The 15,661-nt window shown below is 43.0% G+C and overlaps 1 protein-coding gene across 2 annotated transcripts in view; it reads left to right on the top strand.

Annotated features, from left to right (window-relative positions):
- The window catches only part of Ebf2 (EBF transcription factor 2), a 186,564-nt gene that overhangs the window by 129,870 nt on the left and 41,033 nt on the right, over nucleotides 1-15,661 (top strand). For both annotated transcript variants that reach the window (XM_074055191.1, XM_074055190.1), the window contains exon 7: nucleotides 261-342. In XM_074055191.1, coding sequence (XP_073911292.1) covers nucleotides 261-342 — 82 coding nt within the window. The remainder of the gene's footprint in view (nucleotides 1-260; nucleotides 343-15,661) is intronic.

Here is a 15,661-nt window from a genome sequence, read left to right as displayed (position 1 = left end):
CTGTAGAAACTCCAGGCTGGAGCCCAGCCGGCGAACTTCTAACTTCCCCCACCATGATGAGATGAAGGGGCTCTGGGCTTTTCGATTGAAAACATCCAAATTTGCAAATTGCAAAGGGTCAGCAATGTTCCTTCCCCGGGGCAGGGCTGGTTGAAATTCCCCAGACCTGAAATGCAATCGCTTTTCAAATCAATGCAGATAGAGTCTCCCTTAAAAAAATGTTCACTGAAAAAATGTAACACATTGCTTTCTCTCCACAGATTCTTTTTAAAATTTTTCCTCAAGTGCAATCAGAATTGTTTGAAAACAGCAGGAAACCCTAGGGACATGAGACGGTTTCAGGTAAGGGGCCATGTACATCTCACATCTCGCCTGCTAAATAAGTCATCCTGTTTTCTCTCTCTTGCTCACTCTTCCCCACCCCTCAAAAAACCATCACCCACTGATACTGCTAGAAATACAAAAGATAACTGTCGATGATAACCTCCTCTGCACGATGGAAGAGCTCTTCGTTTTGTAGTGTTTAGGTTTCCTGCCTTCATTGGCAAAGCCCCACGGGAGAGGCACCAACCCATGCTGGCGATTTGATTTTAAGCCCTCAGGCTGCCCCTTGCACACACAGCTGCCCACAGCACGAACTGTGTTCTTGATATTCAGCCACCTTGGGATTTTTCAAAGCCGCTTCTCTGTGTTTTCTGCAAGCAACAGCCCCTGTCTTCCTCTTCCTTCCGTTAACTATTCAGTGGTCTCTCTCTGAGCCCATTGGAAGGCAGCAGCCCAAGCAGCCATGGTCACTTTAAGACCGCAGCATGACAACAAGACCCACGGGACAGTGACCCAGCTGCCCAGCAGTTAAATCTGCCACCGGTTTCATTCCCCTTTCCACTGATGTACTAAAGAGATGAGCTAATAAAAACCCAGAGCAAGGCAAAGCGTGTCGGGCTGGAGATGAGAGAGGGTGCAGCCCAGCTTGGACCTCCTGCTGACATTCTGGAAGACCCCCCCATTTAATTCACCAAATGGCTTTCTTGCCTCCCTGTTCCATGATGGGTACCTGGGACCCCTTTGTCTGTAGAAAAGCATGTTATACAATGGTATTCTCAGGCCAGAGACATTGAGCACCCATCACAGCAGGGCAAGAGATGAGGATGGCTTGTCATGGTGTGGGTGCGTGAAGCGAGGTTCTGAAAGCCTAGGCTTTCAAAACCGTACCCCTGCTCCCGGAAAGAAGGTGGTGGCAGATCCATCACTACACTTTCTCCACTGGATCACTGGTGGGCTGTGACGTGTTGTGTTTGTTTTGCCGTGGCCTTCTTGAAATTCTTCTGTTCTTTTTCTTTCGGCGCAACTGGGGTTTGAACTCAGGGCTTCATTCTTGCAAAGCAGGTGCTCTACCACTTCAACCACACCTCCAGTCTGTTTTGCTCTGCTTATTTTAGAGATGGGGTATTGAGAGCTATTTGCCCAGGCTGGCCTTGAACCACGATCCTCCAGATCTCAGCCTCCCGAGTAGCTAGGATTCCAGGTGTGAGCACTGGCATCTGGCCTTGAAATTCTTAATAATTTTTGGGCGAGGAGTAGCGCACATGCATTTCACACTGGACTCCACAAATTACACGTGTCGGGTCCTGCCTGTCCCTGAGAGAGTTTCTACGGTGTGGTCACAGTCCAAGAGGCGCTTAGGAGTGGAGCTGCTCAAGAGTTAGCAAGGAGGCGGATGTGGCTCAGTGGCAGAGGCTTGTCGAGCACACAGAGGCCCTGGGTTGCATCCCTAGCACCACAGGAAAAGAGAAAAAAATTGAATTCATAGGGTGAAATGAGCATATACAAGACGAGTAAGAGTCACTCTGAAAAAATCTTTTATTATTCTTTTCACCACATTGTGATTATCAAGCAATCTAGTTGTGACTTTGTTGTAGTTATAATAAATAATATTATCAAACTCCCTTTAAAAAGTTGAGGCCCTGCACTGTTTTTCATGAAGTCCTGCTCTGCTGTTTGAGATGAAGACAGAAACACAATCGGCTTTCTTGGGACTCAAGCAGGAGTGTCCTGCACACTGCAAATTCCCCACACTTGATATCTCCAAGTACAAAGCGAAATGATTTCAGTTCAAAGAAGGAGTGAAATTTCAAAACACCCCAAAGTACCCAAATGAGCAAAGTTTTACCTTCATTTCTGGAAGGGAAGCCAGGCAGGGGAAGGAAGGGGGCAGCCTGAGTTCTTTTCTACCGTTTTTCTCTCCCTTCACTCCCAGAGCGTTTTAAATTTGAAGAGCTTCTACCCAATGTGAGAGCGGTGTCTAGAGCAGCTTGTTGTTTTGTTGCTCCAAAGCCTATGTGGTTGCAAAGCAAATGCAGGTGAAAGTTGTCTTTACGCCTTCAGTTCTTCCCTGAGGTCTTCTTCTGCCTGAGTTTTTAATTGGCTTAGAATAAATATGATTGATATGAAAGTCATGAGGAATTCTTAACAAATGTGAACATATTTGACTTTTTCAAAGACAAGGGGAGCTAGAAAAATGCTAATGAATTCTAGGATTATGCTATTTTCCATCACAATCGACCATTTTGTTTTGCATTTTTTATTAAGGTTGAGTTAAAATTCATATAGCATACAACTCACCATTTAACCACTTTCAAGTGTACAATTCAGCGACTTTTAGTCACTTCAGTGTTGTGCAGCCATCTTCACCACTGATGCCAGAACACTGTCATCACCCCTTCAAATTACTCCATACTTCCTAATTCTTGTTTCTGCCCCGTTGCCTTTAACTCTGTCCATTCTAGAAATTTCATGTAAATCGAATCCTACAATATGTGACTTTTTTCCACTTAGCATAATGTTTTCAAGGTTTGTCTCTAACAATACTTTGTTCCTTTTTATGGCTGAATAATATTCCATTGTATGGATGTATTGCATTTTGCTTATCCATTATTTTAGTCAACAGACACTTGGGTAATTATAACAAATGCTTCTGTGAATATTTATGCACAAGTTGTTTTATAGAACATATGCTTTTAATTCTCTTGGGAATACAACTAAGAGAATTTCTCGATCATATGGTAATTGTACCTTTAACTTTTTGAGGAACTGTCAAACCATTTTTCACGGTGGAGATAACATTTTACATTCACACCAGTAACGTATGGAGGTACTGATATCTCTAATTCCTCGCCAATATTTGTTCTTCTTTTCTTTTTTTTTAAGGGCTGCGTCTTCTTATGAGCGTAAAACGGAATCTCGCTGTGGTTTTCGTTTGTCCAGCCCTGATCGCTAAAGACACTCTACATGTCTTCATGTACATGTGAAAAGATGCTTATTTGTATAGATTCTTCTGAGAACTGTCCATTTAGACCCTTTTCACATTTTAACTGGCTTATTTGTCTTTTTTATGGTTGCATTACAAGAGTTCTTTATGTATTTGGCATACTGGGCCCTTATCAGATATGTCATTTGCAAATATTTTCTTCCATTCCATGGCTTATCTTTCATTTCTTGATAGTGTCTTTTGATGTACAGAATTGGCAATTTTATGCCGTATTCAGAGTCTATTAAGAATATAATCTTTGGCGAAAGCTCTTTCACATGAATGGGCCATAGGGAAAAAAGGCTGAACTGTGTACTATAGTGGTTAAGTTAAGAAACTTGGATCAACTTTTCAAATACAAACAGAACCAGAGGCAGTAGATAGTCATGGGATGGTCACTTTTCGGAATTCCTGGAATATATGTCTCATTCAGAATGACAAGGACAATCATTTTTTTAACCATATACACATATACAAAATATGTGTAGGATAAAACACATATTTGATATGAAGAGTGCTTCTGTGGGAATTTGATCTGAACAAAGTAGAAATAGAAATGTTTCTAACAAACCTCCCTCCTCTCTCAACACTGGTGGCACCTGGACTCTTTTCCCCAAAGTTATCAAATAGACGCTAATCATTACATGAAGCCAATTTCCAAGCTTGAACTGATTCAGTTCAAATTCTATTTGGGGTTTGAACTCAAGGACTTGAACTTGTTAGGCAGGTGCTCTACCATTTAAGCCAAGTCCTCAGCCCTTTTTGCTCTTGTTATTTTTCAAATAGGGTCTTACGTTTTGGCCTGGGCTGACCTTGAACCTTGATCTCCTGATCTCTGCCTCTCAAATAGCTGGGGTTGTAGGCATTTTGCTACCATGCCTAACCTCTGATTCAGTTCAGATTCTAAGATCGTATGATATAAGAAGGATTCATTGAAATACAGTGTATCTTAACCCTTTTTTGGTCCCAAATTCCTTGGAAATCTGCTAAAAGCAAGAAACTACATTTAAGCCAAGTTTGACTTAAGTTTTAGAGCTCTTCAGACTTCTTCAAACATCCTTAGGGTTCCATGGCTCCCTGACTGAGGAAATAGAATTTACCTAACACCAAATGGGCACCCTCAATGTAGGTTAACCTCAGTGTCGGGCTCTGTCCACTCAGGACCTTTCCTGATCTCTCATCCACTGTTCCCAGATAATTCCTGTATCCATATCCTCAGATTTCACCCTTCTTTGGAGCTGCAAACAAAGATCTCTGCTTCCCCATTGGGCATCGTCCCTTGGATGAGTAATGAGTACCCAGAACTCAGTATTTACTTCATGATTCATTTCTCCTCTTTCATTGTAAAGTGTCTCTTCCTTATCCTAAGGCTGTGTTAAATCCATCTCTGTCTCTCTTCTGGAGCACTGTGAGAAGCACCTCCACTCCTCCCTCATCTAGTCCATTGTCAGCTCTCATGCAGGGTTATAATCTTTTAAATATGTCGTGAATGTCTACTGGACATAGACACAAAGCTCAGATTTAAAAAGGCATGGCTGATAAGACCCTTTTAACATCTTCATCCCAGGAAAAATCTCCTGCCATACCCGGGTCTACCACTCACAGGCATGTGCTATTGACTTCTATGTAGTCTTGCATACTTCCCACCTGTTCACCCCTCTGCCTGAAAACCCTTCACCCCTTTCTAACCTTCCACTCCTTCTCATGCTTCACTTTTTCACCTGCATGTCACCTCCCTGGTGACGTATTTTCTGACTCTCCTCCCAGGGTTGTTAGCCTCTTCATCTGTGCAAACTTGCCAGAGAATTAGAGAGACCTCTATTCTCGCCTTCGTCATGATGTCTAGCAATTAGTGTATGTCTCCTCAATAGATTGTGTGTTTCTTGAGGGTAATTAATGTGTTTATTTGTTTGTGCATTTCTCTCCAATGTCTAGAACAATGCTAGGCACTTCTCAGGGCTCAATTAATTACTAATACATGAATTTTTAAGAAAGAGAAAGAAACAAAGAAGGAAGGAAGAAAAAAAATTAAGTATTCCAGGGTTCCCAAAGTATCCAATCCATTGATCATGCATGTAGAAAATCACTTCTGCCTTCCTTGAAATGAAACAATGGGGGTAATACCCAGATTAACAGCCTAGTGAAGGAAAGGAGGAGAATTTATGTGTAGTGTAAGCCAACAGGCCTGTTAAGTCATGATGAACACCATTCTTTATTTTTCTGCTGTGTGAATAGAAAGCAGGCAGTTACAAAATTCAGAATAGAACCAAGCCGGCAAAGGGAAGTCAGTCACATTGTCACTTCCCACATTCAAATTTGCAAGTACAGTAGAAGTTGACAGTGATTTCAGGCTCATTGTTGCTACCTCACTGTCAGAGATAGGCTGGCTGGATCTCCTTCCGGTCATAGTGAAAACGTAGATGTTCTTATTTCACTAGTCATTCACCCGACAATACTTCTGAGGACATTCTGTGGGGCAGGCACTGTGCTAGGTGCTGGAGACACAGTAGGGGCAACCCAGGTACAATCCCCACCTTTGATGGCCTTATACCCTAGTGGGGAGAAACAGGAAATAGAATATGCAAATGATTGGCATAGTCCAGTCTGCTTCTCTGTGCTCTTAAAGGGCTGCAAATGGGAACAGTGAGACCTTGCATGGTGCAGTTGTCTTTGTGGTGCCTGTTGAACTCAGCAGTGTGGTCCAGCGCACGTGATGTACAACGAAATGGTACCCACCATCATAGAAGTAAGAGGAGATGCTCTCCCTAGAGTATCCAGGGCTGCTACAGTGTCATCTTTAATGTCAGCACATCTGCTATGACTGGGAAGCTTAGCAACCTGGGTGCTCAGTTTTTCCCTCCTGCCTCAAAAGGACTGGTTTTATTTATTTTGTATTTCTTTTATTCATATGTGCATGCAATGTTTGGGTCATTTCTCCCCCTTTCCCCCCGCCCTTTCCCCTTCCCCTGCCCCCTCCCTCTCCCCCCCCACCCCCTCGATACCCGGCAGAAACTATTTTGCCCTTATCTCTAACTTTGTTGAAGAGACAGTATGAGCAATAATAGGAAGGACCAAGGGTTTTTGCTAGTTGAGATAAGGATAGCTATACAGGGAGTTGACTCGCATTGCTTTCCTGTGCATGTGTGTTACATTCTAAATTAATTCTTCTCAAACTAACCTTTTCTCTAGTTCCTGGTCCCTTTTTCCTATTGACCTCTGTCACTTTAAAGTTTCTGCATTAGTTCAAAAGGACAAGTTTTAAAGAGGATAATGGGGTGTTTCGCATCTTATGGGAAGCAAATGACCTTGTACACTAGGTCATTCTGGCCTTAGTAGTCTTGACACATGTCCCACCTCAAAATCACTTTAATAAATCTGTTTATTCCAACATTGAGCTTGCTTGTGCTCAGATGCCATTTACTGAACTTTTCTGAGAGACTCTGGGATGTCTCAATTTCACTCTTTAGAGCTGGGGGCAGGGCTCAAGCAGTAGAGTACCTGCCTAGCAGACACAAAGCCCTGAGTCCAAACCTTGATAACACACACACACACACACACACACACACACAAACCCTCAAAATTACCCTCTAAGTTATATCCTTTTTCAATGAGATCCACCAAAGTGATAATTTTAAATTTGTTCAGTTATGCTAGGGCGAGAATATGCTGTCCTTGGTGTTGAGAAATGAAGTTAGTGAGTATGGGAGGATGCATGCATTTCTAGTATAAGAAAAGTCATTTCCCAGCTGGACAGGACGAGACATTGAGCTGAGTTGGTTCCAGGTTGCACGCGTGCCCTGGATGAGCCTGTCGATGGAACATCTTGTCGAGGGGCTGAGGGAAGGGTTGGTGCTTAGTGAGGATGTGCCCAGCAGGTCTGTCAGATCTCTGAGGAAGTGGGAAGAAATGTGGTGTGGTGGAGAGGATGGAACTGAGGACAGACAGATCTGCCCATGTGACCATTGACTGACGGCCATGGGTTGCTGGATAATGTGAGGGGCCTGTGTCTGTCCCACAACGTGCTAGATGTCACAAGTGCAAAAGAACGATGGGGAAATTAATGTCTCTGACAAGGACACCTCGTCCACACAGCTGGGTGTTAGCCATTAGTCTGTTTGACTAAACGATGCAAGAGCAAAGGGCACAGCTACTCACATCTTGGAATGGGGCCAAGATCCATCCCACAACCCCTTAGGATTTTTTTTAAACCCCCAGCTCTTATATAAAACTTTTTAATGGCACCACCATCTATTTTCCTTAAATAACAAATGTTGAATGTTTCTCTCACACTCATTGGAGAGGGAAACGAGAGTTTAAATTAACTCCAAATGGTAAAATGTAATACAGCCCCAGCTGCCTGCAGGTTTCTTCAGTTCAAACCTTTCAGTCTGAGAGCTGCCCAGCTGCTCTGTGATCTCACAACCCACACACCCCCCCAGCCCGCCAACCCCCATTTGAAAGTTGCTGAGCTACTGAGCACCTGATGGAACTCACTTGGCTTAGGACCTCTCTGATCAGCAGGTGACTCCATTATCTGGTCATAAGGCCAACCAGATAGACCAAGTGAAGAAACAACCATTGTCTATTTGAAGTCAGGAAAAACCTCTGAGCTTCTGAGAATCTTTCCATCCATTTAATGCTTTAGGTTTTAAGCTTGCATAAGCTTCTGCCTTCCCACCATGACTTTGAGTGTCTCAGTTGGGATCAGGGTGACAGAAACTTCGACTGACTCATAGAGGAAATGTGTTTTGAGTTCTTTGTGGGAGAAAGAGAGCGATGTGCAGACAGGTAGTTGACTAAAGAACTTTTAGGAAAGGCTATGTCAGGCTTCAGTTAGGTGGAAACAACACCTAAATGCTCAAATATGTCAAAGGACTCAACTCCAGGCAGTAAACCCTACCCCTGATCCCAATCAATCGTAGTCAGATGCAGAACTTTCTAGATCACAGAACTTTCTTAGTTCTGCAGTAGGAGTGCATGGATTCCTCACTGTTTATGGGGACTGTGTGCTTCTGATTTTTCGGGGATGGTAGGTGATTCATGAGGTCCCCGGGGACAGAGTTTGGTGGAAGGGAAGGGTGGTGGCAAACATAGAGCTGCATCAAATGTATTACACGGCTCCCTTGTGGCTCCCAAAACTTTTGCTAGTAAAATGCTGCCCTTGACTATAACACCCCTGTTGGTATACATTGCAGATGGGAAAGGCTCTGTGTACCATGGAAGAAGGTGAGTAGGGTGACAGTGGCCAGTATCCATGGCCTCTGAAGTGGAGGGAGACTTAGAGTGGTAAAGCAGGTGAATGCCCTCCAGGTTCCCCAGTGTCATAGAAAGCTGGCTAAAAAAATGCTACTTTCTTTCTGTACCTACTCACCTGGATTTAAAGAGCAAACTCTAAAACGCGTCTATGCTAAAGCCACATTTACCAAAATATGGCAGCTGGAAGCTCTTGGGCCTTAGGCTCCACTTGCATTGATTGGAATTTCTTTTAAGAAGTGACAGGATCATCACCTTAGTCACCTCAAGTTGTGTAACTCAAGGTTTTCAATTCTTTCAACTCGACTCTTGCTCTCTTAATGAAAATGTCTCTTGCTGTTTTCAGTTCAGGGTGATTCTTCTCACCTTTGGCGCTTAAGACATTCAGCGGCCACACAGTTTGGTCTTCAGCGATCTGCTATGTACAGTGACATTTGTAGATCATGTCTCGTTCTGTTCTCATTCATCAGCAGCATGGCAGGCTGCCCAAGACCATGACTATGTTTTCTGTAACACTCTACTACGTGTAGTTCAGTAGATACCCGATGACTGATTGCTTCTCAGGAGTTGTGTCATGAACAACACTATCTTACCCCCTTGGTGTGAACAATCCAGAACGTCCCATGTCTGTCTCTATGAAAATAACTTTGTGTTCTTCCGTTTGGAACTTGATACGTCACTGAATAGAAAATTTAGCCTTAGGAAATCTGAAACTACATCACTTCCTAGGAATTCTGTGAATTCCCTTATTTAAGAAAAATGACAGAATCCATACTAGTGGGGTAGGTATTTAAAGATAATTTCAGAGGCCCCAGAGTGTAGTAACAAAGAAGAATCTGAGCTTTAAATCTGGTTTGAAACTATGATATGTGCCAAGAATAAAGTGGTAGGGAAAAACAAATTGCAAGCTGGATGCTGGTGGCTCATGCCTATAATCCCAGCTATGTGGGGTACTGAGATCGGAAGGATTGCAGTTGGAGGCCAACTAGGGAAAATACTTTGTGAAGACCCCATCTCCAAAATAACCAGAGCAAACTGGACTGCAGGAGTGGCTCAAGTGGTGAAGTGCCTGCTTTGCAAGCCCTAAGTCCTGAGTTCAAACCCCAGTCTAACCAAAACAAACAAACAAAACAAAACCAAACTAAAAAAACAATTTGCAGTAGTCGTTTTGTTTGTTGCTGCTGGGTTGAATTAATGAGGGCTTAGACAAAGTTATTTCATTAGATTGTCCTTGCTGGTTATGAGAAATTAGCCAATGTAGAAAAGCACTACCCTGTATGTCTTCCCACAGTGTGGGCTCCCAACTAGGTTGAAAACCTTAGCCAGAAGTCTGTCTTGATTTTCTATTGCTTTAATGGTCTCTATGTCTCTTTCCTCTTCCACAGGTGGAAAATAAAATCCCACATCCAGTTATGCTTTGGGAAAGCTGAAATAACATAAATAGCAACTGAACAGTTATAAGGGAAAAGCACATCATGAATTTAATTCCATTTCCAGATGTAAAATGTCATAAAGAAGTTTTTTCCATTCTTGGCAAAATAACAGGAATTTTCGAGGCCATTTTATTTAGCTGGGTGTACGGTATCAGAGAGTCTTCGCCATTGAGTGTGCTATAAATGCCAGTGAAATGACTTTCCTGAGACCCCACATTGAGTAAGGAGGCAGATGACCCTCATCGAAATGGCAGGAACTTAGGGCTGACTAATGTGGGAGGATTTGGTGTGATTTCAGAGCGAGAACTCTGAGCTGGGGGGAGGTTTCTAAGCCATGTAATGATTCTCTACTGACTACAAACAATGGAATCATCATCTGTTTCAAAGAGCAGATCTTTTAGTCATTCCTCTCATTTTTCATTCTGGCTTCTCTTTTTCTTTTAGCCCTCCTTGTGTGAGATAGCATGTCTTTGTGGGAACACCTGAGTATGAATTGAGAAAGGCTGACTGGGACTAGGGTCCAAGTTGGCTGTTCTTCTGACGTATGTAACTCCACTGAATCGTACAGTTAGAACTTCTAGAAGGACAAAGAAACCAACCACAAGTGGTGGTGCTCCAAAAAGTCAAGGACATCTCAGAGTGAGGTGAAAAAATAACTCAAGGGTGGGAAGAAGTCAGTTTAATATGAGGCCTCATTCCACATGTTATCATTCTGATACCAAAGAAACCACTCCTTTGTTGGAAAATTAACTGTACAGGCAGAATAACGGATGTGCCCACCTCAGGTTTACTCCCACAGTGGTCTTTTATGGGAAGGAAAGAGCTCTTTACAACTTAGCTCCTGCTTTGTATAAGTTATTAGAGTGAGGGATGTGGGAGAACTTTTGGGTCATGAAAAGAAAAATAGAATTTGAGAAAGCCAGTCAGTTTTTGTGAGTACTTCTAGCAGACTGCTAACATACGTGCAAATTCTGTACCTAAAACTGTCTTGTACTTTCAAGGGGAGATACCAATAGTTTTTATTTGTCTTTCTGCTGACACTGCCTTATGGGTAAATAACCCAAAATGAAATGGACAGTCATCAGTCTCCACTTGGTCTATGTTTATTGAGCTGGCCTCACCAAAACCTACAGACCAATCAAAACACAATGAGGAATGGCAACAGCAAAGACAACCTCCACCTTAAAAGAAATGCAGGCAGTTTCTGTTGACCCCATCTTCTCTTGCTCAAAGTCTCAATATGAATGAATTGCTGTTGCTTTTGTGTTGAGTTGAAATGCACCTGCCAAGGCGAGCCATCACCTACCAGGACGTAGTATGCGTCTGTGCAGGCTTTGCTATTGGAGCTCAGAGCTATGATACAGATATATCAACTATGAGAAATAAATGAAAGTTGTCACTAGTGTCAGGAGCAAAAACCGGGGTCCATCCCTCACAAATTATGGACATCTGTATTCCTAATTGGCATTCTTCAGGCCTGTGCCAACAGAATGATACTGCCAGGAGAGTCTGACAGCCTTAGGAAAAATGAGGTATCACATTTAGGTGACAGGAGACATTGATGAGGCATGGAAGTTCTTTTGTATGGAACCCTGTCCATATGTTTGTTATCATACTGGTGAATTTTAGTTTCAGGTATCTTCAAATGGCACCTTTTTATCCACCACTAAACTTTGGTACTTTTGAAGGAGATCAGTTTATGATCTCAGGACAAGTGATATTAATGACCATGACCAGAAGAATGCTAGTAAAGATGCATACAAATAGTTAACAAGGTAATGGTAAGAAATGTTGACCTTGATTTGTTTAGCTAAGATGTAAAGATTTTTGAAGGTCAAAGGTGTCCTTGTGTAGTGTTTTGGAGTCTAACTGTGCCTGACCCTCTAACATTTAGCTGCTGTGGCCTGCAGTTTTGAAGAGTGAAGCAAACCAGGGGAAAAGGAGAAGGGGGAGAGAACAGGAAATGGAGAGAGGTGTTTCAGGAAGTTGTCAGGGGTTGACTGATTGATTCCAGATGGAAAGGGTCAGCCTCTGTGACCCAGGAAATACTCACTAGGGGAAAGAAGTTGGCTTGGGGAAGGGGAAGGCCTGGGAGTGAGATGATGTTGGAATGCACATTCCACTTCCTTTCGTCTTAAAACATTCAGAAATTTTAACTTCTCCGAATAGAATAATATCACTGTTGTCATCATTCATCAGAAAACAGTGAAGGAAGTTAAACTCAAAGCGTTGACCGCACCAAAAGTACCTTTACCTCCCTGATGTAGTTTATCCTTCCAGAAGTAGAGGGAATGAGTGTAAAAGTCACAATAGGAACAAGAGCCCAGCATATCTTGTGTACAGTTTGTGAATTAAATCCATCACACTTTGCAAATTCATTTTAATCGGCAGATTCTTTCCACAGCCTAACATATTTGGAATATGAAAAACTATAACTGGCCTCATATCTGTGTCTATACCCGCATGCACATACATTTGGACATAATTTAAAATCTTGTAATAAATTTTGCAGACACTGAAATAATTCAGGTTAATTCCCTTGCTGTCATGAGAGGCCAGTGCTAGCCAGCAAGAGATTAAAATTTATTTCCATTGTTAATAGAAAATAATGAAGTGCATCTGAACCAGCAGGGTATGTCATTCGGGAAATGTTCACTTTGGAACTGAGTCTCACTCCACCCAAATGGACAATGATGAAATCCACTGGCTCGTGAAAGCCCCATATTTTGTGGCAGGAATGCGCGAGGGACATTAATGAACAATAAGACAAGAAACTTGTGGAATGAATTAGAGTGGTCTCTGAGTGGATGCTCCTTACATACACATTAGCTCAGATGGGACTGAGGCTCCCTTCAGTGTGCTAGGGCAACTTTTTAAATATTAAAGTCTGAAACACTCTCTTGTTGTCATTTGGGACTTTTGCTTTCCAGAGATGACAGCCATATCTTTGAAGATGCATTTGTTAGCGTGGCTGACTCCTCTTTTTCCTTCTCTTTATCCTATTATTTCAGAGGGTAACCATGAACACAGGTGATGGTTTTTAACCTCCATGGTTACCTAAGCCCTGTGACCATGAGGTGCATTCACTCCCTTTGGCTGTGACGTGATCTTGCATTTGCTGAGATAACGCTGATAGGAACTTGTGCCTGGTGTGCTTGCTGAGAGTGATGGATGTCTCCGTTTTATGGCTGCCACCATATGATAGGAACTATCCAGCAGGACTTCTCTCGGAAGCTAACCTGTTAACACAGACACAATTGAAAACAGACCCAGAGCTAGACTGGATGCATCCATGAGTTTTGAGCAATGATATGGGTGATAATTTTCTGAATGACAACGGAGGTTCCTTTAATTTTATTCCTTGAGTCCCCAGGGCCTGTCATAATTCCTGACATGTAGTAGGAACTCAGTGAAAATCTGTTGAGTTTAATGATTGAAACTCACTGATCTTGCATCATACCCATGGAGGAAGGCTGTAGGAAATGATCTGTAGACTCCTGGATCTTAGGAATTCTCTTGAGCCTATTACATTACAAATGTTAAAAAATGTCAAAAGATATCATCTAAAACTCTGTTTAGGGTAAATAGGAAAAAAAGACAGAAAGAGGAAGGAAGGGAAAGGGAGGGAAGAAAGGGAGGGACAGAAGGAGGGAAGTAAAGAAGAAAGGAAGGAGGGAAGGAAAGAAGGAGGGAGGGAAGAAAGGAAGGGAAGGAAGAAGGGAAGGAAGGGAAAAGAAGAAAGAAAGAGAAAGAAAGGAAGGAAGAAAGGGAGGGATGGAAGGAGGCAAGTAAAGAAGGAAGGAAGGAGGGAGGGAAGGAAGGAAAGGAAAGAAAAAGAGGAAGGGAGAGAAGAAAGGGAGGGACAGGCAGAGGGAAGGAAGGAAGGAGAGAGGGAAGGAAGGAAAGGAAAGAAAAAGAGGAAGGGAGAGAAGAAAGGGAGGGACAGGCAGAGGGAAGGAAGGAAGGAGAGAGGGAAAGGAGGGAAGGAAGGGAGAATGAAAGAAGAAAGGGCAGAAAGGAACAGAAAGAGGGAAGTAAAGAAGGAAGGAAGGAAGGAGGGATGGAAGGAAGGGAAGGAAAGAAGGAGGGAGGGAAGAAAGGAAAGGAAAGAAAAAGAGAGGAGGGGAGAGACCAAAGGGAGGGACAGACCGAGGGAAGGAAGGAAGGAAGGAGGGAGGGAGGGAAGGAAGGGAACGAAAGAAGGAGGGAGGGAAGGAAAGAAGAAAGAAAAGGGAAGAAAGGAACAGAAGGAGGGAAGTAAAGAAGGAAGGGAGGAGGGAAGGAAGAAAGAAAGAAAAGAGGGAAGAAAGGAACGGAAAGAGGGAAGTAAAGAAGGAAGGGAGGAGGGAAGGAAGAAAGAAAGAAAAGAGGGAAGAAAGGAACAGAAGGAGGGAAGTAAAGAAGGAAGGGAGGAGGGAAGGAAGGAAGGGAAGGAAAGAAAGAGGGAAGTAAAGAATGAAGGGAGGAGGGAGGGAGGGAAGGAAGGAAAAGAAAGGAAGGGAGAGAAGGGAGGGACAGACAGAGGGAAGGAAGGAAGGAGGGAGGGAAGGAGGGAAAGAGAGGGGAAGGAAGGAGAGTGTTGTGTTCTGTGTGGGGGTAGGATTGACTGGGAAAGAACAGAAGACAACTTTCTGGAGAGAGAAAATATTCCTATCATGAGAGTGGTATAAATTGTGCAGCTAAGTCTCATGCATTTCAGTGCGTGCAAATTGTACCTAAAAAGCAAAACAGACCTGTGGTCATAGACTAGGAGGTGAAGAGAGAGTGGTTGTATAGATGACATGAGAATAGCAATATTTGGACAATTCTTGAAACTGGATAACGGATACTAGGGACTCATTATGCTGTTCCATTTGTTTTGTTTGCTTAAAATTATTCATAATAAGAAGTTTTGAAAATGCCATTGAATTCTTTCTTATTGAGAGGTAAAGCAGGGTCAAGTCCCTCACCCTCCTCTGTCATTTAATAAGCAAGGAAGGGGTGGCACGGCAATTACAAGTAGGAAATCGACAAATTGCATGTGGAGAGTAGTCAGGGTGAGTCACTTTGAACATGTCTCCCCATTAAGGATCTATTCATGCCCTTCCTCAAAAGGTCCATACACACGCATGGCACGCATATAACAAGTTCTGTCTTAAAAAATAAAGTTGCCATGCCTAACTGACATGAACTGAGTCGTATCTTCCCACGTGGGATGGCTCATCCATCGTCTTGGGTCAAGGTCATGGGTGGTAGGCATAGAACTCAATTTGATGCCATCTGTTTGCTGCTTGTTGCTTATGTTAGCTATCATTCCTCAGTCTACATAAACTCTCTGAGGGTAGAGATCATGCCTTGTAACTTCTGTGGCCTAGCCCCAATGTCCCCCTTTCTAGAACCTTCCCCAGATCTTACACCCTGGGAGAATGTCACTGGGCAATGTCTTGTATCTTTCTGATTGGTCAAACGGGCAGGGGTGAAGCATCTTGGGCTTGAATTTACCCTAATTTGGCATGTGGGAGTGCTGTGCTCAGTGCTGTGTGCATGTTATCTCACTCAGACCTGAGGGTTAGGCAGAACCGTTTATGTTTTACAGATAAGAAAAGCTGAGATTCAAAAATGTTCAGTAATTTGTCCAAGGTTTTAAGTTAAAAAGTGGCAGTTTGGGATTGGGAGCAGTTCTGAATCC

Source organism: Castor canadensis, chromosome 14 (genome assembly GCF_047511655.1).
Source record: "Castor canadensis chromosome 14, mCasCan1.hap1v2, whole genome shotgun sequence".
In the NCBI taxonomy this organism is placed as follows: Eukaryota; Metazoa; Chordata; class Mammalia; order Rodentia; family Castoridae; genus Castor; species Castor canadensis.
The sequence above is the reverse complement of the archived record's forward strand: the minus strand, read 5'-3'. Positions and strand labels throughout refer to the sequence as shown.